At 40.1% G+C, this 26626-nt stretch overlaps 1 protein-coding gene across 1 annotated transcript; it reads left to right on the top strand.

The window, feature by feature from the left end:
* Positions 1 to 5290: 5290 nt before the first annotated feature.
* On the top strand, positions 5291 to 17954 carry LOC124146748 (ADP-ribosylation factor 2-like). The gene is made up of 5 exons (XM_046517200.2): positions 5291 to 5479; positions 6731 to 6887; positions 12200 to 12310; positions 12813 to 12937; positions 14722 to 17954. Exons 2-5 carry the CDS (start codon positions 6743 to 6745, stop codon positions 14875 to 14877), a joined length of 537 nt encoding a protein of 178 aa, XP_046373156.1. The 5' UTR covers positions 5291 to 5479; positions 6731 to 6742; the 3' UTR covers positions 14878 to 17954.
* The last annotated feature ends 8672 nt before the right edge of the window (positions 17955 to 26626 follow it).

Raw genomic sequence — 26626 nt, 5'->3', positions numbered from 1 at the left:
TAATAAGTTTATTTCAATGTTCAATTACGTAAAAAACAAACTCGGTGTTTCTCGCCAGTTTACAAGATAAAATACATGCAACAGCAGTCCTTCTATCTTCTCAAAGATAAGTGGGGTTCGAGTCCCCACATGCGTACAATGTGTGAAGCCCATTTCTGGTGTGCCCCGCCGGGCTATTGCTGGAATATTGCTAAAAGCGGCGTAAAACTACAGTCGCTCACTCAGTTAAGGATAAATGCCTTCTTGTAAAGTGTGAGGGATTTATTCGATGGAGCTTTGAGTTGGATGTAAAAATCCCTACAAAGTAGTTTGTTTCGGCCCTTAAAACATACATAATCTAATAATATAAATTATCGGTATGGATAGTCTAATGGCACTAGATAATAACAATACTAATAAAATATTGAGATTTACAGTTCTTTCACTTTATATAGATTTAATCATGCACAATTAATAAAACTTTAATATCATACCTCGTCTCGTGGACGCAGGCTGGAACCTCTGATCAGAAGTGTAGTGAATGGCCCTGAACAAATATATATATATACACTAGCAGGAATAAAAGCATTATAAATATGACAAAATACTATACGTATATAGTTTTACACATGACACATACACATGTATCACGTGTATTCAGTTTACAAACGGGATACAGAATATAGACATGGCTCACATGTACACCTAAGTCAAATACACAAGTAAACTGAATTAGGAACATGGATATGGTCTGGACATTGGATATTTTTTTCTGCTACAGCTGCAAAAGCATATATTTTTAAAATTAGAACTATGAGCCTGAATATTGTTTAAAGAAAACACACCTTGCAACAATGTAATTTGTGTGGCAATTCTTTTTGTCAACTGTCTTAAGCATAATTCTTGTTTTCAAGAATTGTTTGGGACAATATATTTTGTTCGATACCCCCCGACCGCTCCTTTAGATCCTAAACATTAACCTTGGAGCGTTCTTTGTTCAATAAGTCCTAAGGGTCTAAAACATGTCAAGGACTGCGTTTAACAGCTAAACGTGTTTAGGATCAAAATGAGGGAAAGACCGTACCCCCCAGCTCCATGAAGAGTGTGTATTTGTGTGCGTGCGTGCGTGTGTTTGTGTGTCTGTATTTGTGTGTGTGTGCGTGCGTGTGTTTGTGTGCGTGCATGTGTGTATATTTGTGTGTGTGCGCGTATGTGTGTGTGTGTCTGTATTTGTGTGTGTGTGTGTGCGTGCGTGTGTTTGTGTGCGTGCATGTGTGTGTATTTGTATGTGTGTGCGTATGTGTGTGTGTGTGTGTGCGCGTGCGCGCGCGTGAGTGTGCGTGCGTGTGTCCCTCAAGCCACCACCTGTTCTTCGGAGATAATTGACATCACAAATGTCACATTTTCTAGTAACCATTATCTTAGTTTTATTTGTTAATTATCATGTCAATATTGTTCCTAGTCTGTTGTTAGTCCCAGACCTGCCAACTCTCAAGTATATATCTCAAGATATGTAAATCTGTCAAGATTACTTTATCTCACAACAAATCTAAACTTTAATGTGAAAGCAATTTTTTAGGAGAGAATTACCTTTAGCGGGGATGCATAGGAGACTGTGCGAGCCTCTGATTGCATAGTTACATGACAGATGAACCAGGTTTGTCATATTATCCTTTCGGCATGTCTAGAAAAAGCTTTCACCCAGGTGCTAAACAACAAAAATCATTGGCTTTTGAAATTAACTTCAATAAGTAAATGATATAGGAAACTCCGATCCAATTGCGTGAATTAAAACTCAACGTGCACGTTTGAATATACGTCCTCCTTTATGCGATTCGTTTTTTTCTAAGAATGCGTTTGGCATCAGTAAGGACCACAAGGAATCAGTTGTGGTTTTATTTGTGGTCAAAGGGAGGTAATCGTGTTATACAAGAGTTAACTTCCTTGACTTTACTCTACACGGTGTCGCCCTTAAAACTTCACTTCACTGCGTTTTAAAAAAAAGGGGAGGTAATTGCGTTCAACAAATCAAAAGTGATGTCCCTTGCCGAAGGGAGGTAAGTGTGATTAGAAAATGGTAAATAGAATTTCCAGTTACTTCCCTTTGACCATCAACCGCAAGGTCGTCAAGGCTCAATCAATGAGTCTTATCGATGTACAAAAGTAGTATGTTTGTAACGGAATAAGCCGGGTGGACCCAAATCAATTCACATGGCGGCCTATGAAACAATATTGTGTCCTCTCAGCATATATTCCACTAACTACAAAACATTGAAATAAGCGCCCGAAACAGCGTTCATTGAGTTCTCTCCCTTTGACTTTTCACAAAATAAGCCCGTTCCCAGTGCGTGACACCTTCGTTATTCTTCCGATATCGCTGCCACCAAAGACGTATATACAATATGTATGTACGTCCGTGCTGCCACTGAGCTGGTTCAGTTACATGAATTAAAACACAACGTGCGCGTTTCAATATCCTTCCTCCGTTATATATATGTATATGCACATATATGTGATGTTTTTCCTAAAAAAAATGGATTGGGCAAAAGTGACATTTGGCGGTAAGCTCCTGACGGGGATAGTGTAACGAATGTGTCACGCGCTGGGGAGGAGCTTGATTTGTCGAGAGTGATTGTGTTTGTGATCAAAGGGAGGTAATCGTGTTGTACAAGAGTTAACTCCCTTGCCTTCAAGGCACACACCATTCGTCACGAATGGGCACACACTTCCCACACTGTCGTTACTCAAAGGGAGCTAATCGAGGACAACAAATCAAGAATTATGTCCCTTGTCCAAAGGGAGGTAATTATATTAAATCTGTTCAGCAAATGTTAAACAGGATTTTCAGTTACATTCCTTTGACCACCAAATGCAGAGGTCCTCAAATCCAATGAGTCGTTTCGATGTAGTATGTAGGTAACGGAATATGGCGTGAAGACCCGAATGAATCGAAAATCGTCGGCGCGCAGCCCATATGAAATTTCATCCGTGTCCACTCTGCGTAAATTTCGCTAACCACAAAACACAGAGATGGGTGTAGGATAGGAAACCGTTGATTGAGTTGTCTCCCTTTAACCTTGAACCGAACAAGTTCCTTCAGCGCGTCCTAGCCATGTTTTTGTGTTTCTCATCTCCAAGCTTTTCCCAGAGAAGTATGGTCGGTCGGGAAAAATAAAGGTAAAAAGGCAGCAGGAAAAAGTTATTTATTGCAGAATACCTATTGAAGATGGTCCAAACTTACAATGTGAAACCAAAGGGTTAACGCACAGTCTCAAGGATTTGACGATCTTGACCAAATATTTGACAATTTAAACATGTCAGGTCGACTGTTAAGCGGAAGTTTAACCCGAAAACCGACATTTAAACGCAAAAGCACACACAGGTAAAAATAAGGGCGTATTGTAATTAAAAATCATTCTTACCATTGACCTTTTTCATAAAATACAGCTTCCAATTATTTCTAAAATCACTTATAAAAACAACAACTTTGAAACACATATATCTCCTCCGACATGTACTCTCGGGGAACCTGGAACCTAGATACTATATTGTAAATTTTCGAACAAGGGAAAGATATTCTGCACGGGAATAGGTATTTTAATAAACATATTATTTTTTAAAAATGACAGATTGCCCTGATCTCCCTGATTCAGTCAACTATAAATTTTACAACAAAAACTGCAAAATATCCTTTCCTAAATGAAGCAGATTTCATATTCTAAAATAATTCATACAACAAATTTCTACAATCTTTATTTGATTATTTATATCAATTCATTATACGATTTTCACAGTTAAACGAAAATAGGACAACTACAGTCAACTAAGACACATTTTGTTACACATCACAGATGTCATACAAATTCCAGAACTATTTAATATTATAACTATTGATTATATAAGGACATGGCTCCGTTATGGCAGGCTCCATTGAAATTAATTATAATATATTGATATTATTTGGATGAAATGGTCACGGATGGGGAAATGAGCTTAACCCCTGTAATATTATAACTATTGATTAAACTGGGGATCTGCAAAAGGAAATATCAATCAGAATGTCATAAATCTTCTTGAAATACGACTGTAGATCGAAGTAAACACTGGTGATTTAAACGTCCTGTACGTTTGGCTACCGTATCGGTTTCATTGATAGTTGTATGTGAAAAGGACAAAATATACGTACGAATAGATGGAATGTTACCAAATTTGCTCTTTGCACCAGACGCATAGATTGATGAAGGGGAGCTTGAACAATCTGTGTTGGTTGGAGTCAAGCTTTTTGTGGTACAAAGTCACTTTAACTGCTGGGAGAATCACCGAATGTCGTAGTCAGGGGGTTTCAAAAGTGGTAGTTATGTCTACGTTAACGAAAAAGGTTGCACCAACCCCGAACTTCCCCAAAAAACAGAGGTCCACTCCAGTGTTTTGTTTGTTTGTTTGTTGTATAACACCGCACTCAGCAATATTCCAGCTTCACGACGGCGGTCTGTAAATAATCGAGGCTGGACCAGACAATCCAGTGATTGACATCATGAGCATCGATCCAAGCAATCAACCAAGTTAGTGAGCCTAACCACCCGATCCCGTTAGTCGCCTCTTACGACGAGCATAGTCGCCTTCTACGGCAAGCATGGGTTGTTGAAGACCTATTTTAACCGGATCTTCACGGGTAGGAACGCCAGTGTGATTGTCGATTCCTATAGTATCTTCTTCCCAAAATGTATTGTCACACACATATTGTAGTAACTCCTATTTGTCTAATTTCAATATACAATAAACATCTTATATTTGACTTAATGCATTAATGACTTAATAATATTATGCATTTTGTCGTAAACGTGTTTAACTTCTCTCTCTCACGATCGAACGCCGCACTCAGCAATATTCCACCTATATGACGGCGGTCTGTAAATAATCCAGATAAAACCAGACAATCCAGTGATTGATATATTGAGCATCGATCCACGCACTTGGGATACAATGACATGCATCAACCTCGTCAACGAGCCTGACCACCCGATCCCGTTAGTCGTCTCTTACGACAAGCATGGTCGCTTTTTACGGCAAGCATGGGTTGCTGAAGACCTACTCTATCCCGGATCTTTACCGTTCCTTTTAGGTAAGTATAGGTGAAGGTTGGAATATGAATGTATATAAATAATTGAAGCAAGTTTCAAATATGAGGTATAATTACTGGAAAAACGCACCATGGTTACCGCAATAAGTTGTTCCGTGTCCGTTTTAAATAATGCGTGTCCGTTTTAATGTGAATAATCCTTTAGTACAACCCAACTAAGAGAGGTAACTCTAGTTAACGTGGTTTCCTCCACGTCCGCCATTTTATGTCACCAACTCACTGGAGGTTGATAAGCTGGCGACCCATTAACCGAGTATATAGTTTTAATAAGCCTTCAATCTTACCGTTAGCAAGTAACAGAGGCTAGAAAACACTACCTGCAGAAGTGGGTTGAGAGAAACTTTGGTCGAGGTGCCACAGGTGAGCTAACGAATAACTCAATCCTTGACAAGAAGTCAACAGACGGATTCGTGACACATATTTCTGCCTTCTGCGTTCTTTTTTTCTTTCTCCTTGAATCCAGAAGCGGTTTACATTGTGTTTGTCATTATCTTGGATCTGTATTTTAATTGACTAATAGCAATGGCGGTGATGAATTGTTTAGTACGATTTCTTGCTAACTTCGTGTGTCATGAAGTGGGTGTGGCATGATGGCGGAATTGAATGGGGGGTGGCTTCACACCCTCAATACCAAATAACCAACGCCCAAAGTAGTGATTCATAAGACGGTGACATTTGGGTTGCGGGCACGGATCTTTTTCAATTTTTTTGGAAACATTTTAGACGTGTGTTGTTAGCATTATGAGTGAACATGCATGAACACGAATGTTTAGGATTTATAGCTGAAAATGATCTAAATATATCATGTTGCTGCCAGTTACAAGTCCATCCGAAGAGTAATTAATTTTCCAACTCTCAGCTCTCATCCAAATAATAATACAGATGATAACGTAAAAAACTGGTTCAAAATTAGGAAATTTTACCCTCAGGAAGAATGAGGCAGGTAGCTTTGAAAAGTAGGTGAGTGCCTGCTATTGCCCCTGCTTTGCTGGTCTGATTAGCATGACATTGTAATTTCATGTTTATTCCAAACTCGATGCAAACTCAACATGCTCAAGCATTTTCAAAAATAAAAGTTGATATTTTGTATGTTAAGCTACAAATTTTAGCATATTCAGTGGAACATGGAATAAGCAACATCAATTCCGATTCTACAGTATATTAAATATGTAATATCTCCATGCTGTTATGATAAGGGGTGGTGGGGAAGCCTTGTGGTTAAGGAGGTCACTTGTCACATTAAAAGGCAACTGCGCTTGTCGTAAGAGGAGACTGTCAGGATTCGGTTGTCATGCTCGCTGACTTAGTTGATGCATGTCATCGTATCCCAATTACGTGGATAGATGTGCATGACTTCATCCACTGGATTGTCTGGTCACAACTTGATTAATTACAGATCGCCGTCATTTGAAATGTGTTCTTTTTGTATGCTGCAATATTATTTGAACTTGTACATGATGTAGATAACTGTAAATCTTCTGACTTTAAGTTAACCAGATTTATGACTTTTAGATTCTAACACTGCACTAGCTGTATATATCATATGGTTGGAAAATTGCCTTCACCATTCACTCATCTCATCTCACCTCACTCATTATTGTTTTGTTTCAGAGAAGCTTCAAGATGGGTGTATTTCAGTCCATGTTCCAAAAGCTGTTTGGCAAGAAGGAGATGAGGATATTGATGGTGGGTCTTGATGCAGCTGGAAAGACCACGATCCTGTACAAGCTGAAACTAGGAGAAATTGTCACAACTATCCCAACAATAGGTAAACACTGGTCCTATTTTTTTTATAATGAACAGTCGAAAAGCCAACAAATAGCCTGCTGTTACTGTACTGGATATTTTCACAATGTACAGTGATGTAGGGGAGCAGTGTTTATGCTTCGGTGGTTCAATCCCAGACCATGCGATACCAAAATACTTCAAAAGATGATACTTGTCGTCGTTGTGCCTGGTACTTGGCATTAAGGGGATAAAACAAGGGTTCATATGCGCAGGAGTCTGTATACTGTGTCCGAGTTGGGTATGGATGTGTTTCAAGGAGGATGCAGTACATAATGTTGAGGATTGAACACTACATGGACTCCACAACATACGGTTCTAAGCTTGAATCTAGTTGTTTACTTTAACATGTTTAAGTGGCTTGTGGCAGGAAATATAGATCAGTGGATCGTCTGGTCTAGGCTCTTCTGATTTACAGGCTGCTGTCTTACAGCTGGGACATTGCCAAGTGTGGCGTTAAACAACAAATAGCTAACATCAAATTCAGCACATTCAAAGTATGAGTAGTGATAAGCAATAAGAATGAGTAAGGATAAGTATAAAAAATGTTTTTACCCTAAAAATGCATACTTGGTTATTTTAGCAACATAGACATGATAGATGTGACTGTGCTCGTGGGTTTCACACAAGTGGTAAACGTCTGTGACCTGCATCATTTTCGAGCTTTCCTCCCACATTAAGCTGACATGCTGTGATATAACTGCAATACTGTTCTAAATGGCGCCCAACCCAAACCTGTGAAGATCCGGGTTAAAAAGATCTTCAGCAACCCATGCTTGTCGTAAGAGGTGACAATCGAAATTGGGTGGTCAGGCTGACTGACTTGGTTCATGCATGTTATTGTATCCGAATTGTCATGATGTGAATCACTGGATTGTCTGGTTCAGACTCGATTATTTACAGACCACCGTCATATCATGCATATAACTGGAATATTGCTGAGTGTGGCGGTAAACAACAATCAAAACAACCCAACCAACTCATTCTGATTTAACTTCAGGCTCTTAATCAGACAGAATATTTGGAATGCTCAACCCTGTCTTGGATGTTGTAGAGACAAGGCCAAACAAAGTTGACTAGTACAAGCAGCCACACACAAACACATATGTGCATACACATATCAATGTAATAATCTCGAACACGATGCTAAACCCCATTTCACCTCTCCCAACAAAGTTGACAAACATTACTAGGCTGGTATAAGCCATTGTCAGCTTTTTGTCTGTTGCCGACCCACAGACACAGGTAGCTGGCGACATAACAAACAGGTATCCTATTGTTGTAGAATTCAAATTTGGAAGGAATTTATAGTATTGAAGTCTATAGGTTAGTATTTAGGAGGAGTCTGTGTATAACAATACCCCCCAGCCATGACATTTGCCGATGGTGTGCTGTTAGTTGATCATACAGTAGTAGGTTTAGATTAGATGTCGTATCAACCTATAAGTATTTGTGTATAAATATTTCAAGCTCAATTTTACAGCATGTTATTCAGACAGTTCTCTCTGATCAGGCTTTGGAGATTATCAGAATTGTTCAGCCCAATATGCATGATTTTTGTCAATCTGCTGTTCTAAATTTTACAGCAAAATTTTGATGTCAATGATATATAATACATTAGCACTGAAGTTAGGGGCTATGAGCAGTCACCAGCTGTGTCACATGTTCATGTCAATTTCTGGATAGATAGTTTGCACTTCGGTAGAACTACACATAATAAAGTAGCTGGAGGTGATTTGGGTCGTTTCTCTATTTGGTTTAAACAGTATGTCAGGATGGTCGAGTAATTATTGAGGATGTTGAATCAGCAGGATAAATATTATTTTATGAAGAGCTAATGAATATTAATATAATATGGCTTAAGATGGACATAATTGTTGGGCACTCCAGATTAAGATTATAAAGGGTATTGTATAATTATGTCTTTGGTTATATTATGTTATATATGGATAAACTAAGACATAGACTGTGTTAGTATCAGTGTTTGAAATATTTTTGAAACCCAGCAAGATAGTCAGGCATGTGACCATAAGTGTTGCCTGCCCATCTTCAGAGTTACATGCTCGCATTCAGACATAAATATTGAAAAATAGCAAAAAGAGACATAATGATATCACGTCTTGATTCAGTTGAAATAATGCGGGGCACGGGTGGCCCAGTCGTCTAAGGCGCCGCGATTCGCTGTGCAGAGTTACGTCCCTTGGGCACGCCTATGATTGTGGGTTCGAATCCCGGTTCACCCCGATTATGTTTCTAGGTTTGTCAGCACCATACCCGTGCTCGTGGGTTTCACCGAAGTGGTAAACGTCTGAGACCTGCATCACTTCGGGCTTTCCTCCCACATTAAGCTGACACGCCGTGATATAACTGGAATAGTGTTAAAAGCGGCGTATAACCCAACTAACTCACTGAAATAATGCAAACAATTACTTGAGAATCTACAAGGAGGATAAAATGAATACATAGGTAGTCTTAACTTCACCTGCCAGACACTCTGACCATGCTGACAGCAGCCAGAAAAGTTACTAGCCAGGGGCAGGTGGGCAGGCAGTTGTCTCGGACTCTGATTAGTTTTCAGTTTCTGTAGATAGTAAAGTTTCATTTGAAAATACAGTAAACTATGGTTATAACAAAAAGGGTCCACTAATTTTAGTTCGTAATAACCATAGTTCATTATAAGCATATATACAACAAATGGCGGGGACTAAGAAACAAGTTCGTTATATCGGTCAGTTTGTTATAAGCGTGTTTGTTATAAACGTAGTTTACTGTATTCCGCATTTCATTTAACAGAAGTAGAAAGTTTGAAAGAAGATTATTTGTTGATGGTTACAGCGGCAGCTAATCATACTGCGTTGTCTAAGTTCAGTTGATCTAATAAAAATGTATTAACTAAGGGAGGCGGAAAGATGTGTTTAGTCCGTAATGAAAGATTATGTCTATTTTTGTGTTGTTCCAATTATTGAGTCAGAATATCAATTCCGTATGGAATTTGCATTTTACACTGACCGGCGTAAGACTCTTCTTCTTTGGTATTTAGTGTAGCTCTCAATAGCACACAGTTTACACAATTAATGTTATCAAATATGCTTTCATCTGCTTGGCCTTATCAACTGTTTTGTCAATACATGAATTTATCATATAATGGGTATGTTTTTCGGTAGGATAAAGCCAACGGATAAAAACGATATCCGTTGGGGTCATATGGGGATAGAGATGCAAATATCAAAGGTCAAGTAGGGACTACTTTCACTGTTTATAAACAAACATGGCGTCGCCCTTGTCATTCGGCGATCAAGTCAGAACTAACCATCGAGAATCTGGATAAACTACAGAGATAATTGCTATCATTATCGGTCTAATATACTGAAAATCAGTGTCTAACTGTGACGTCGCGAAGGCATTTTATAAGTTTTGGCAACTTTGGAGAAACAATTTTGCGAGGGCACGAGGCCTAGCCAGGCGGGATCAATAGCCATATCTGTTCCTGTAGACCTCTGCGGCTTGAAACCTTCTCCACAAATTAAAATAGTTGGATTTGGCCGAAATATGTTTGAATTGTTACCTTGTTTCGTTTTGTCGCTGTGTGTGCATCTGACTACACTTCTTAACGTTATGACAGGACAGACCGACTGTCAACAACGTCTGACCGTGGCCGTGACGTCTCGTAGACTTGGTTTAGAGTAGCTTCCCTTTGACAAAGGGCAGTTACTCTAGCGGACAGACCGATGGATTGCCGCGAAAGGCAATTAAAAACAATTGTTGTTTTGCGTATATGTTGCTTCGCAACTGTATAAGAAACAGATTTCAGTTGGAGCTATATTGGCTACTGTCACTCTCCGACTGACACATCACTTACCCTGTGACGTAATAAATATTAATGCGCGCATTCCAGGAAAACTCGCAATATTCGGTAATGTTTATGAGAGAGGGAAAGCGATTTTGATGCTCAGAATTAAAGAATGACATTATATGATAAAGAGGTTATCACGCTTGTGTATTTGGGGATGGTAAATATCCTGCATTAGGAATAAACATTGTATTTAGCGAGCCTATTAGGAATAAACACTATGTATTTAGCTCGCCAAGGCTCGCTAAATACAATGTTTATTCCTAATGCAGGATATTTACCATCCCCAAACACACTCGCTTGATAACCTCTATGTATGCTTGGCATGTTCGATCATCAAAATATGCCATCACTATTTGAGTTAGTAACAGCGACTGTCAACATGGTCAAAAAGGAAGGATTTCCATGATGAACAAGGAACCACTTTTTCATTGTATGTTGATATTATTCGTCCTTCATTCCATGTATGTACTTTGACGTCGGTTGTCATGGTTATGCTGTTGACAGTGGTTAACATAGCCAGGGCTTGATTTAGCTATACAAAACATGCACATGTGTAACCTATTATTGCAAAAATTGTGTCTACATGCACATAGTATATGTAAATAAAACATTAAAATTTCTGTCTCACTAGCCCTTGCTTGTCCACACACAGTCGATCTTTGAAAACAATCAATACCTCTAAAGTTTATTTACCATACCACAGCACTAGTCCCTTTCTCACATGTTATTTGTCATGCACTTTTAGTCTTGATGTCATCAAATAGTGGGTACTTCAACATGTTCAAGATCATGTGCACATGTTCCTATTGTGTTTTACAAATTACAGCAATGCATCATCAATTTGACCCGTGAAGATCTGGGGTAGAAGAGGTCTTCAGCAACTCATGCTTGCCGTAAAAGGCGACTATGCTTGTCGTAAGAGGCGACTAACGGGATCAGGTGGTCAGGCTCGCCGACTTGGTTGATGCATGTCATCGTATCCCATTTGTGTTGATTGATGCTCATGATATCAATCTCTGGATTGTTTGGTCCAGACTCGTTTATTTACTGACCTCTTCATATAGCTGGAATATTGTTGAGTGTGGCGTTAAACAACAAACAAACAAAACAAAGCATCATCAAATTATGTGACATTGGCAGCAGACTTCGATAAATTTATGGATGCAACCTAATACTATTTGGTCAACTAGCTTTCATGTCAACATGTGACCGGTGTAGCTGTAAGCATGGTAAGATAAATCAAGTTCCTTATATCATGTATATCAAGACCTGATGCTTAGCATTGTTAAAGAGTTAAAATATTGTGCAGACATCGCAGGAGACTGGGTTTCGATTTCTAAGTTCATGGATATGTTGTTTCAGTGCTGGGGTAGATTCTATTAGATCATGGCTATATTCCTCATGTGTTCAGTATTTCTTATATACTGTGATTATGTTTGTAGGTTTTAATGTCGAGACGGTGGAATACAAGAACATCAGCTTCACCGTGTGGGATGTTGGAGGTCAGGATAAAATCAGGCCTCTGTGGAGACACTACTTCCAGAACACTCAAGGTAAGGATGAGGTCCATGGGTGACATGCAATCCCAATTGCATAGATCTATGCTCATAATGTCAATCACTGGGTTGTCTGGTTCTGACTCGATTATTTACAGACAGAAGTCATACAGCTGGAATATTGCTGAGTGCAGCATTACACATAAAACAAACAAAACAAACATGTCATGTACCCCTTCTACACTGGTGTAAGTTTTGGAACAACTGTGCATTATTCACAAGGGCTTCGACTATGCTTGTCGTTAAAGGCAACTAATGGGATCGGGTGGTCAGGCTCGCTGACTTGGTTGATGCATGTCATCGATCCCAAATGCGTGGATCGATGCTTATGATAATAAATCACTGGATTGTCTGGTCCAGGCTCGATTATTTACAGACTGCCGTCATATAGCTAGAATATTGCTGTGTGCGGCGTTAAACAACAAACCAACCAACCAACTTTAGAGCTGGGTGACGAGTTTGGTATGTCATCAAATATTGACTGTTGTATCTGCTGCAGGCTTGATCTTCGTAGTGGACAGTAATGACAGGGAGAGATTGCAGGAAGCCAGAGATGAACTCAACAGGATGTTGAACGAGGACGAGCTGAGGGAAGCAGTGCTTCTTGTGTTTGCCAATAAGCAGGTGAGTTGTAGGCTGCTGTATTTGCCATGCATATCATCACATATAACTAATCACTGGCTATGCTATTAGCCCATTTTTAATCTCATTTACATCAGATCTTGTAGTGGCACGGGTGGTTCAGTCGTCTAAGGTGCCGTGATTCGCGGTGCATGGTTGTATCCCTTGGGCACGCCGGAAACCTATCATTGTGGATTTGAATCCAGGTTCACCCCGATTATGTTTCTAGGTTTTTCAGCACCATACCCATGCTCGTTGGTTTCACCGAAGTGGTAAACATCATAGACCTGGATCACTTCGGGCTTTCCTCCCACATTAAGCTGACACGCCGCGATATAACTGGAATACTGTTAAAATTGGCGTTAAACTAAAACATCTTACTCACTCATTCAGATCTTGTAGTCTGTGTGAAGATCCTAGGATTTTCTAAACCGCCAATTAACATCAAAGTTGCTTCATTCTTGGTATGGGTGAGCGAAGCAAATCTTACTTCTGTTTTTCGAAAATGAACATGATCGGGGAGCTCTGATTAACAAAAAATAAAGCACTGGTTCAATCTCATTAAAATCAGATCTCAGTTTTCGCTTCCGCTAAACAAACATCTGAGGACATCTCATTACGGGTCATGTCAGAACGACCTCTCGCGAACTTTGACCGATCAATGGAATGACTGACAAGAAATCGACATTAGCCAATCAGAAGGCAGCTTTCTCTAGCTTTACGACACTAGTTTCAAACTGGCAACTACGCTTTGAAACATATTTTGACATATTCTCGGTTAAAAAATTTAAATCGATAAAAAGAACATTCTGTAATGGCTTACAGATGGCCTAGATTGTATGGATATAATCATAAAACCCGCAACTGTCGTTCGGAATACCCTACGTTAAATATTTAGAGGTTGCATGATCAGAAAACACATTCCGTCTAATTGGTTGGATGAAAGGTCGTTCTGACGTGACCCGTAATGGGATGTCCTCAGATCTTTGTTTAGCAATAGGGAGAACTAAGATCTGATTTTAATGAGATTGGCACTGGTTATTATATTGATGTGTCTGTAGTTTCGGGGTGCCATGGCGTCTACACTCAAAAAGGTGTACTGTTGATGGTATATTTGATTTTGTTGAGGCTACTTTTGTAATACAATTGCATTGGTGAAAATAGCCCCCCTAGTCAACTCTATTATCAATCTGAATAAAAATGAGGCCAACTTCTAGTTCTAGTTAATTGTTAACAGCTTATGTTGTGTATGTTGAAATGACATTCAGTGAGTGTGACATCCAAAGCCGACATCTTTGCGTGTGCCATGTGACACTCGTGAAGATCCAGGGTAAAATAGGTCTTCAGCAACCTATGCTTGCTGTAAAAGGCAACCTTGTTTGTCGTAAGAGGCGACTAATGGGTAGGGTGGTCAGGCTCACTGACTTGGTTGACGCATGTCATTGTATCCCAATTGCATGGGTCGATGCTCATGATGTCAATCATTGGATTGTCTGGTCCAGTCTCGATTACTTACAGACTGCCGTCATATAAATTGAATATTGCTGAGTGTGGTGTTAAACAACAAACAAGCAAAAACTTTAAACACTAGGCTATCCCACCACTGGGCAGTGGACTGCGTTAATAAATGTATTGTTATGAGTACTACATGATCGATTTACAGTACCAGTTTTCTATTGCATGGGAAACCATCTACCACATTTGAGGGCTACATAGTTTTTTTTAAAAAGATGTTGCTTTGGTGATGTCTAGAATGACCACTGATTGTTTCCTTCTTTCCATCACAGGATTTGCCAAATGCCATAAGTGTGGCTGAAATGACAGATAAGCTGGATCTTTCATCAAAGGGTGGTCGCCAATGGTATATCCAGAACACGTGTGCGACATCCGGAGACGGGCTGTACGAAGGCCTGGACTGGCTGTCAGGAAAGCTGCAGAAGTGATTAAACAGACCATCATCGCAAGCTGTATAGTATATCATGCAGACTCGTACACATTCTACAGTCTTCCCTTGCACAGGTCAACCATCATCTGCCAGTACGCTGTTGTATGTTGATTGCACATATTGGGAAGTAGTTCTTGTATTGTTGGTGATGACTGCAGACTTTGTGTGTGTCTGATGTAATAAAATCCATATCGGCTCGGGGACAAGGGTGTCCCTTTGATGTGGTCTTTGTATACAAATTCATTTGGTCCTGAGGTGAACCGAAAGGTTGACCAATGAGAGCCAACGACAACCTTGCGACAATTCAGAACATCATGCATCTGTGAATTCTTCAAGCAAAAAAACGATTCTTCTAAATTAAGATACAGTCATCAGTGAATAATGTTTTTTTCCAGGTTTCTGATTTCTGATTGTGATTCTCAAAATTTACTTTCATCATGTTTTACTAAAATACATTCCGAACTTTGTATATGTATTTTTACGTTTCACGATACAGCACAAGCATAAACATGTTTTCTGTAACTCAGGTTTTATCTTACACAAAAATTGAAAACTTATGAAAGGTCCTTTCCTGTTGATAGCGGGGCGGTCGGATAGCCTAGTGGTTAAAGCGTTCGCTCACTCACTCACTCACTCCTGTTGAAGGCAGGAGGAGACAAGGGCCCACACTGTGTAGCTGATGACAATTATTCTTTGCACCGTGTGTGATCAACCAACATCTGGTTATTGTAGTTGTTATTATGTGACTTAGTTTGTGCAAATGTTAGATGTCAGGATTCCAACTTTCTATGCATGTTGTCTGTGTCACCTAGTTCAGCTTACATGGAGCTGCTCATCAAGGGACACTCACCTTTCTTTTCCTATAAGTTCCATGATACTTCGGGGTTAATGATGGTATGGTTAGCCAACATGGATTAAGAAATAATAAAGCGTTTATGTTTTGAGAAAGTATCAGAAATATCAGTGTCAGAAGGTCATTAAAGGGATAAATACTTTTTTCAATCTACATTTTTAAAATAATCATGCAGTTTTATCGTTATTATGACAAGAATTTTGGGACTTGTCAACATACTCTTTCTTCAATTTCTACCAAATGCCAGGACTCTGCAAGTTTGCAAGTTTGTACTATTTATTCTATTTCATATTGTTTTTGTTGAACAAGGCTAAAAAAATTGAAATATTTGTGTATCTGTAAGTCTCTGTCACCTAAGTTCCCCACTTTCCTTGTATTGTGTTTTTGTGTCGTGAAAACCAGGCCTTTTATGGAACCAAACAGAAGATCCATTTTTAAGCACATTAGGAAGTGCATTTTCTCAACTGTCAGAATGACAGTAGAACTTGGTAATTCCATGTTTCCTTTGCTGCAACAAGTTTCATTGATTTAAAGGCATCACCATCATCCAGGGATTGTTCCTATCAGTGACAAGACAGTCCCAAACCTGTAAAGGGGTTTTGGTGACTTCTTCAGCTTGGCTTTTGAGATAATTTTATGATAGAATAAGTTATTTATCTATTCAAGTTCCTGTCAGTATTTGCTGTTGGTAGTTAGTGTTGTTGCCAAGGCTGGTTTAATCATTTCATTGTCATCATTGCGTCACTCCTGGTTCCCTGGTGAAATGGTATGGGTCAGGACTTAAGGTTTGTTACACTATGTGAAACTATAATTTGGAAAATAAATTGTCATGATCAATCTTGAATTGTTAATCTTTGTGAAGAATTCTATATTTGTCGATCTTGTCATTTTGATGTATGTCTGATGTAAGACTATGAAAACTCTGAAATAGCAATCGGGGTTGAATATTTTGTTTGACCATTCTATTAAGTATCTACCTATTCTGTGAGTTGCTTCCCTCTGGTTTTCATATCCTATCAGAACACAGCAGTGTTACTTTTTGAGGAGTATTTCTGAAACATTGTGGTTTTTTTTCTAAATTATTTTTTGTCCAACACTTGGGAGTCATATGTTCACCTCCACCTTAGACATATAACCTGCCTGTACTAATTTTAATTTCTTTATTTGCTTTACAAAACTTGGGGGTTACAACATAAGATTTTTTACAGATATTTTCTGTTATTTAAAGTTTAATGTGGAAGCAAACCTGGGTGTTGAACACCCCATTTCTTAGGTTCCTTAAAATGTGAATAAGTTCAGACCATGAGTTGGGGTATTTATTTTTCTCTTGCTTTTATCTTTTTTATGTGCTGTTGTTGAAGGTTCGTGCTGAATCCCAGATGCATATGAACAAGGGTTCATGACTTGCTTGCACAAAACAACCTTACTGTAAGACCAGGGACCAGTTCTACAAGCTGATCTTAGCACGGTGGCTGTCCTAAGGCTTTGTCAAGTGTTGAGTTTTAATCTTAGCGCTGTCATCGGTTTGTGGAATGGGGCCTAGGTTAAGACAAGGTGCTCTATGACTATAGAGGTCCATGTGATGGGGATTGAACAGTAGAAGTGCTTTGTGAAAGCATGTCAATGGCCCTGTCTTACAACCAGTGTTTGAAATTAAACATGAAGCTCAAGGGCTCCTTCCTTGTCATTACCCTAATGTTAAAGGTTAATGATGCATGGGGGCCCTAGATGCAACTTCAATTGAATACCTGAATGACACCCCCTCCCCTCCCCCTCAATTTAGACTGATAACATTCTAATTGCCACAGGTGTCATACGTCGGCTGATCCGTGTGTTATCGAAACTGCAGCAACGCTGTTCAGTGTCGTGAGGCCCTAGTGAAAATGTTCTTTGAAGTGCAGGTTGCGATTTATTGGGCCTGTGGCATTACATAGCTCTTTCATTGAGAGTTTTGTCAAGGTAGTTTCAGTGGGAGAAGGCTCAGAGTCAGACTGCTGTTCACTGCATGAAATCAGAATCAGAAAATTTGAAGAGTTAGACATTTTGTGTGTCTGTTGCACATTGTTTCCAGGTGGTTCGTCATTCCATGTATGTCTAGTCCGGGGGGTTAGACATACTGCTGCCAGTGGGTGTACTTATATCTTGTGTATATTATAGAGATAATCAAATGTCAACTAAATGCTATCAACTAATCCTCCTCCAATAAAGCAGTTTCTTCAAAATGTTTGTTTTATTTCATTTTGGGGTACATTTGCATTTTACCTGTTGGCCATATTTGTTTGATGTTTCCATGACAGCATGGCTATTTGAAAAATAGGGGGATAAAGTTCAAAATAAGCTGAAGATACTACCGAGCGATAGAAACTAACACCTTTAGTCCACTAGTCCTTATAATGAAGACTTATATCAAGGACTCTAGGACTAATGCCAACTGTTTCCCCATTTTGTATTTGTATGGTTTAATATGATTAAACCATGAAATTGAATATCAATGAACGATCAATTAATATCATAAATCAGACAAGACATCAACACCTAGAAACTATCTTGAAAATAGAATTTCCATAATGGTGTGTGGAATCCATCAGTCACATGCATCAGGACCACATTTCAATGAACATATTATATTTTTGATTGACTTTGGTTGCCGAAAATGACATTTACTTACAAAAGCTTTATTACAAGGACTTGTGTATAGGGTGTTGCCCCTGTTGAAACATTGTAAAACGAGATGGCTAAACATTTGTGGCTGAACAACTTAGAAACAGTTATTTAAGAAGGAGCTCATGCTTATCCCTTAACAAAATGACAGAAGATATCCGGTATACTGCAGTCTAGCCTTTTGGGGGCTTGGACATCCAAACTTATCAGATCCATACTTAAAACACCTCGACTAAAATGTATCCCCCCCTCTAACATCGACACAAAGAAGCAAGTTTCCTTCACAAAAAAACCTCGACTAAAATGTATTTCCCCCTCTAACATCGACACAAAGACGTTTTGTCTTCTACCAAGAAAACCAAAGGTATCCACGAAGACCAAGAAATGTGAGACTCTCCACATAAATATAAACAAAGACTAAACACAACGCCATGAAACAAAATCACAAAGTAGACACAATTTATCGATAATAACTTCTTTAATTACTGCAAAGGCGACGTTTCCGTATATATCCTTATACCGTTGTCAAGCAACAGTTAATTACTGTAAATCGCAAACATTTGTTTGAAAATATGCAGATGTAACTTTGTGTGCGGCGTTTCAGCTTCCGCCAGGGTGCTTACGTAGCTTGCAATCAGATCCTATTTTCAGTATAAATTTTATCAATAATATAGCAGTCCTTGATGTATTTTGGTTCACGTCTCTGACATGTTCCAAACATCCTCATTATCTCAAGGGCAGCATTTCGGTAAAACCAAACTAACCCCTGGATCCATTCTCGTGGTTCTCGCCATCTCAAATTACCTGCCCTTGATTGTATGGTAATTGTTTATTGTGTTATTCATAAATAAAATCAGGTACTATTTTGGGACAATTATGCTTTTTTTAAACCAACATAAATTTAGTATTCAACACGTTCATCAATAAATGTATATAATATTCAAAAATATATACTGACAATACAGTTGCCATAAACACATGCAGACGTCGCCAATAGAGATATTTTATATGTTAAGAAATATGCATTGTAATCACGTAGATTGTGATACTCATGCCTCGATCGGGTAGTTCAGTGACTGATATAATGAGCAAATATTTTACGCTGTCGGGATACTGTGACATGAAGTCAACCATGACACCAATCCTGACCACCCCATCCATTAGGGCGCCCAGTTCGAGGAGAATAGGTAGCTAGGAATCAATGCGTACTCTGAATCTCCACGGAGAGGAATGTATGGGGCACTCATGATAACTGTCAAAAGAAGAGTCGGTCTAGGTCTTCCCTGTGCATTGTAGCATCCCTCTGCCATTTACAGATGCGCCAATCGAGGTTAGAATCCCAGAATTGCCCCAATTAGGACCCTTGTTCTCTCAGTGTACCGGTTGTTGGTTTATCTTTGACTTCCAAATTTGACGCATTGGCAACAAACATGATTTCCATGCAATTCCACGGGTGGCCCAGCCATCTAAGTCGCCGCGATTCGCTGTGCAGAGTTGCGTCTCTTGGGCACGTCAGAAACCTATGATTGTGGGTTCGAATCCCGGTTCGCCCCAATTATATTTCTAGGTTTGTGAGCACCATACCCGTGCTCCTGGATTTTACCGAAGTGATAAACGTCTTAGACCTGCATCACTTCGGGCTTTCCTCCCACATGAAGCTGAGACGCCGTGATATAACTTGAATATTGTTAAAAGCGGCGCTAAACCCAACTCACTCGCATCACTCTGAACACAGGAGGTAGCCAGAAACGCCACTTTGCACTTCCCGTTTCCTGAAGCTTTGGCGGTGGACGATCACGAGTCACGAGTGACGAGACCAACATCAGTCGTGACCAACTGGAGACAGTCAGGAGTCTTCTTACAGTTTGCGGAAAGTGAGTGGTGATTAATACATGAGGCGAGCGGAGTGTTATGCTCGTTCACTGGAAGAAAATAATTAAGTGATGCCCCATTTAAAGCCGACTCGTTACGTCCTGACCTTTCGGAAAGCCTACTTGGTTGAGATACTGAAGATTGCAACAATGACTTGAATTCTGATAATGAGCGTCAATCCTTCACGGCGGAGCACATTTCATAGGGCGGCGTCAGTGTGAGAGATTTTACGCGCGCTTTAAATGGATGTGTGTGCTCTTGTCACGACACTTTGAGAACGGACGAGGCACTTGTACATATGTACCACTTCATTTACATCTGTCGTCAAAATGTATTTCGCAACCTGAGAACACAATTATACACACGACACACGACTGTTGGAGAATCCCTGCGGTTATTACATTGTCAGTCATACAACGTGTCCCACCCGAATGTACAGGGTATGTTAACATAGGGTTTGCGCACTTTTATTTCCGATAGTTAATTTTGTAACGGTCTGTATAGCATCAATTACCAGCTTAACTATATAACATACATATGAGAGGCAGCATGAATTTCGGAGATTAAAATCAAAATTCACAAATATTTTCTTAAAATTGTTTGAACAGGGTAACAACATTCAAGGCTTCAGTAAAGCTTTCCAAATCCAAAAGTTTTCTGGTAGAGTGAGTGAGTATGGTTTTACGCCGCTTACAGCAATATTCCAGCAATATCACGGCGGGGGACACAAGAAATGGGCTTCACACATTGTACCCATGTCGGGAATCGAACCCGGGTCTTCGGTGTGACGATCGAACGCTTTAACCACTAGGCTACCCGACCGCCCCTTTTTTCTGGTCGACATGTGGATGACATTTCCGCATCAGTGAACGAAATTATGTCCGATGCAATTACCTATTTTGTCTCGTGCCATATGTTTCCGTCTTTTTTCAGGTGAACGTTTGACTTGCCTTTGCATGTGTTTGTGACGGATGCCACCGGTGGGGCAGGATACGCTCACCTTTTCGCGAACATCTGTCATCCTCACTATGTGTTAGTGATTCACAAAGAGATGCTTAATATATAGTAGTACTGTGGACACTGGTCTTGGCATATATTGATTACGATCATTATGGAAATGTTTGGGCTCTTTTATGTATAGATGTATCCAAGGAAAAGAAGTAAAGTGATGAAAAACATATATTACTCTTGGGGCCCGGCCACGTAATGTTGTAATGTATGTAAGAAACCGACGTTTTTTCTTTTAAAACATACCTGGAAAAACACGGTGACACCTGGTAATAATCAATAATTGTTTGTTTGTTTGTTTGGTCGTGTTTAATGCCGCACTCAGCAATATTGCAGGTATGTGACGGTGGTCTGTAAATAATCGAGTCTGGACCGGGCAATCCAGTGATTGACATCATGAGCATCGATCTACGCAATTGGGATACAATGTCATGCATCAACCCAGTCAGCGAGCCTGACAACCCGATCCCGTTAGTAACCTCTTACGACAAGCATAGTCGCCTTTTACGGCAAGCATGGGTTGCTGTAGGCCTATTCTACCCCGGATCTTCACGGGTCACATCTGTAAGGACCAAAGCCAGACATCCTTATGTTTTCACCTACACGTACGGACTCAAAATTCCATTGAAATGTTGAAAGCATGACATTGTTATATTCGTTCCGACCTACCTACCACACGTTTCGGAAATAAAATACTTAAACAAAAAAGATCTGGCTCAACAGGTGACCTCATGCGTTATTTACGTGGATTATTATGTATATAATCACTACCATGTAGTTATAGAGAGATAGGGACGGTGGGATAGCGTAGTGGTTAAAGCACTAGACCTCCAAGCTGCAGACGCGGGTTCGATTCCCCAAACCGGTACAAAGACCTTTGTGTAAAGACAATTTCTGGTGTTCCAGTGCCATGTGGTTGCACTATTCCTCAAAACTGCGTGAAACTCACCCCACTTTTGAGTAGTACATTCTGAAATCTAGCTATACTACTAATCGAACACATCGAAATATCACTATTTCGACACAAGTGGATAGAGGGGCGGTCGAGTAGCCTAGTGGTTAAAGCGTTCGCTCGTCACGCCGAAGATCCGGGTTCGATTCCCGACATTGGTACAATGTGTGAAGCCCATTTCTTGTGTCCCCCGCCGTGATATTGCTGGAATATTGCTAAAAGCGGCGTAAATCCAAACTCAATCACTCACTCACTCACAAGTGGATGGCCGATATCAGACAACCGTCCTGATAAACAGGAATTAACGAGGATTTAATGTCCAAAAAGGGTCATTTTTACCTGTCGCCTATCGACTTGTATGTGTGAATGCGTTACCTTTGAAGTCGGACCGCCTCCGTGGTCTAGTGGTAGAGCATCCGACCAGTGAGCGGAAGGTCCGGGGTTCGATCCCCTGCCGCGTCATACCAAAAGACGTTAACTTGTTGTTACCCTGTCTGGCGCTCGGCATTTAGGGGCTAAAACAAGGACTGGTCGGCTCGGAGCCAGTATACAGTGTTTGAGTGTGGTATTCATGTTGAAATGCGGCATGGTATCTCAGTGGGCTAGCACTATACAATCGGCATTAGTTCGGACTAGTACAAGCAGCCACACAAACACACACACGTACATGCACGTCGCTATATAAGTGCAATGATCTTGGACGCGACGTTAAACCCCATTTCACCTCACCTCTTGAAAGGCTGACTGAAAACAATATTGTGTCTCAAATGGTTTGTTTGTTTGTTTTCTGTTTAACGCCGCACTAAGCAATATTTCAGCTATATGACGGCGGTGAATAAACCACATGAACTGTTTGAACCACGACCCGGTATCAGTATCGTGTCACACACACATACGTCTCTATATATAAGTGCAATAATCTTGAACGTAACGTTAAACCTAATTTCACCTCATCTCATCTACTTTTGAAGTCTTAAATATGTCTTTGGCTCATAGCGAAATGAATGTTTCGGCTTATCTATTCAGATGATTAAACACTGTTAAGGTGATGATAGTTTAGTAAAACCAGAAAAGTCCCTAGGGGCGAATGAGGTTGTAAAGATAGCTGCGGCACTGCTGGAGCAGACACGCCCTCGAGACACACTGTACATTTTACATGAACGTTTGGTATTATACATATGGGGAGGTAGGATAACCTAGTTGGTTAAGCGTTCGCTCGTCACAGCGAAGACCCTGGTTCGAGTCCCCTCATGGCTACAGGGGGCACGGGTGGCCCAGTCGTCTACGGCGCCGCGATTCGCTGTGCAGAGTTGCATCCCCTGGGCATGCCAGAAACCTATGGTTGTGGGTTCGAATCCCGGTTCGCCCCGATTATGTTTCTAGGTTTCTGAGCACCATGCTCGTGCCGTGATATTGCTGATATCACTCACTCACTATTATACATATAGAGAGATAGTTATATGTCAGTTTTCGTATTTTAAACGTCTTATTTGTCATATAATATTTGTACATGTATATATGGCCGGTGGTGAATAAAAACACTACCAACTAGCCTCTATAGTTCAGAGAAGGCGTTGATCCATGTCAAAACGCAAGGACGGACACCCAAAAGAAAATGTTGTCTTTTAAAGTTATGGGGTAGGTGAATCTTTTCTGGAGAGTGAATTGACATTTATGTCACAAGAAGTTCACCACCTTTAATTTTTTAGAATCAAGAATGTACACTTCATATGTTTAATGCCTAATGTCGATAACAGATGACACATTTTACAGATGATTTAACACTGTTAGAGCTACGGGCTATAACGTACATTCGGTGTCTCCTTTTCAGAAGACGAGCCTGCAATACTCGACAATAAAAATACACTGACCTAGTTTAATCTTTTTATAATGACTGAGGAGCAAAAAAACAACAATACCTCTCAGTTGATTAAAAAGATTAACTGTACTGGCAATTAGCACTCAAAGAATACTTCTACATGTTTTTTTTATAATTTGCATAAAACACAAATGCTAATCTTAGACATCTTATCTTTGGAAATAAAAAAGAAACTGTTTTTTCCCGGCACACATTACAAGGACCATGTTGCTGCAAAATCATTTCGAACTCAGACTTCATTGAACCAATATATTTTGCACCAAATTACCCAGCCACAGATTACTTTGCACATGATCATTTTGTACATAGACACAAATTTAACAAGTTCTTTCAATTCAATTTATCCCCTCAGTATATGTGCTTGAATATTTATTTTGTATCCAAATTAGTGATATAGACGTGAATGTAATTACAAAGTAATTAAGAAGCCTCAATGTCACCAGTATCAAGGCTTGTAAATAATCCGAGTCAGGACGAGGCAAACCGATTATTGAGAGATGCGCAACGTTCCACTTCGCCAGGTTACCATAACAGGCATTCAGTCATGGAGCCGGACCACCCGATCGGTTTCGTCCCCTCTCACGGCTAGAATTGGTTGCTGGGGACCTGGAATCCGGATCACCCATGGGTTTTGTATGAGGTAGTTGAGGCATGAATATCAAATTAACTTTTGGCAAACATCCATGTAATCCATTTACTTTGATGGCTGAAATATTGCCGACGTGACGTTTAATCTTAACTAACTCACTCATCCATTCACTTTGAAAAAAAATAACCTTATTTCACATCTGAAAAGTCTTCCGTTTCGTGTTCGTGTTTTGAGATAGTTCTTAAGTTCATACTTCAAGTCGATTTTCTTCAGTTTTTTATTAAAGGGTAAAATGTTGTTATTCTTGAGAACAAGGAAGCAAGTGAGGCAACTAGCGGGATCGGGAAGTCAGGCTCGCTGACGTGGTTGATGGATGGCATCGTATCCCCATTGCGTAGATCGATGCTCATGATGGCAATCACTGGATTGTCTGGTCCAGACTCGATTATTAACAGACCGCCGCCCTATAACTGGAATATTGCTGAGTGCGGCGTTTAATAAAAAACGAACCAACACACACATAATCAATCTCTTTCTGAAGGATGTGCTCCTCCATCGATGAAAGAAGTCATCACTACTCCTCTCATTAAGAAGAGTCAGCTTGACCCAGAAGTCCTCAAAAACCACAGAACAGAATCATGTCTCTCCTTCACATCAAGCTTGCTTAATGTGTTGTGGCATCGAGGATGAACTGGAAGCAAACATGCTGTATGAGGCTATGCAATCCGCGCACAGGGAAGGCCACAGATGTGAGAAGCATTAGTTCGTGTCCAAAATGACCTTCTCATAATCATCTGTCTGGAGCTGGCTGAGAAAGTCCCTCCTGAATATCATCATTGACGACTGTGTCACTAAGAAAGCATAGAAACCTCGCAATTTTGGTGCTACATTTGATTCTTCTCTCAGCCTGGAAACGCAGGTAAAAATCATGTGTCAACGGGTATATTATCACATCAGGAATCTAGGTCTAATAAGGAAGCACAGAGACGGACCAGCAGCAGCAACTCTCATTCAGGCACATGCTATCTCTCGTCTGGATTACTATAACGCTATGCTTTATGGCCACCCAGAACATCTCACCAACAAACCACTGCGAGTACAGAACCCATCAGCACGAGTAGTTATTCGCCAACGAAAGTTTGAACACATGACACCATAATAATAAACGACTTACACTGGTTGCCGATCCACCAGCGTATTGCGCTCAAACCACCCGTGCTTGTGTTCAAGGATATTCACGGCCTGGCATCTTTTACCTCTCAGACCTCATACAGAAATACCAGCCCCTTCTTTCACTGAGAACAAATATGTTTATCTTGATGCCTTCCAGGACCAAGATATCTGGTGACAGGACCTTGCCAACAGCAGGCCCATATCTGTGGAATAATCTACCTTTGCACATTCGTTCAAGACCCGTGAAGATCCGGGGTAGAATAGGTCTTCAACAACCCATGCTTGCCGTAAAAGGCGATATGCGTGTCTTAAAGGCGACTAATGGGATCGGGTGGTAAGGCTCGCTGACTTGGTTGCTGTATGTCATCGTATCCCATTTGTATGGATCGATGCTCATGTTGTCAATCACTGGATTGTCGGGTCCAGACTCGAATATTTCCACACCAACGTCATATAACCGGAATATTGCTGAGTGTGGCGTTAAACAACAAAGAAAGAAAGAAAGAAAGAAAGAAACAAAACATTCGATCAATTCAGGAACTTGCAACCTTAAAGAATCCACTGAAAAAATCTTTTTGACCTGGACTATAAAGTGTAGATACTTGATCGATTTTTCTGTCATAACTTTATTCAGACTCAAAGCAATTTACTAGGTATTAGCGCTGTACAATATTGTAGATAATATAGATAATATACTGAACAACAAAAGTTCCTGTGACAAGATTTAATGCAAAGTTAAGTTTTTTACCAAATCTGAAAC

Source organism: Haliotis rufescens, unplaced genomic scaffold, assembly GCF_023055435.1.
Source record: "Haliotis rufescens isolate VD_foot unplaced genomic scaffold, xgHalRufe1.0.p SCAF_10, whole genome shotgun sequence".
Taxonomy (NCBI): domain Eukaryota; kingdom Metazoa; phylum Mollusca; class Gastropoda; order Lepetellida; family Haliotidae; genus Haliotis; species Haliotis rufescens.
Note: the sequence above shows the minus strand (reverse complement) of the source record. Positions and strands in the feature narration are given on the sequence as shown.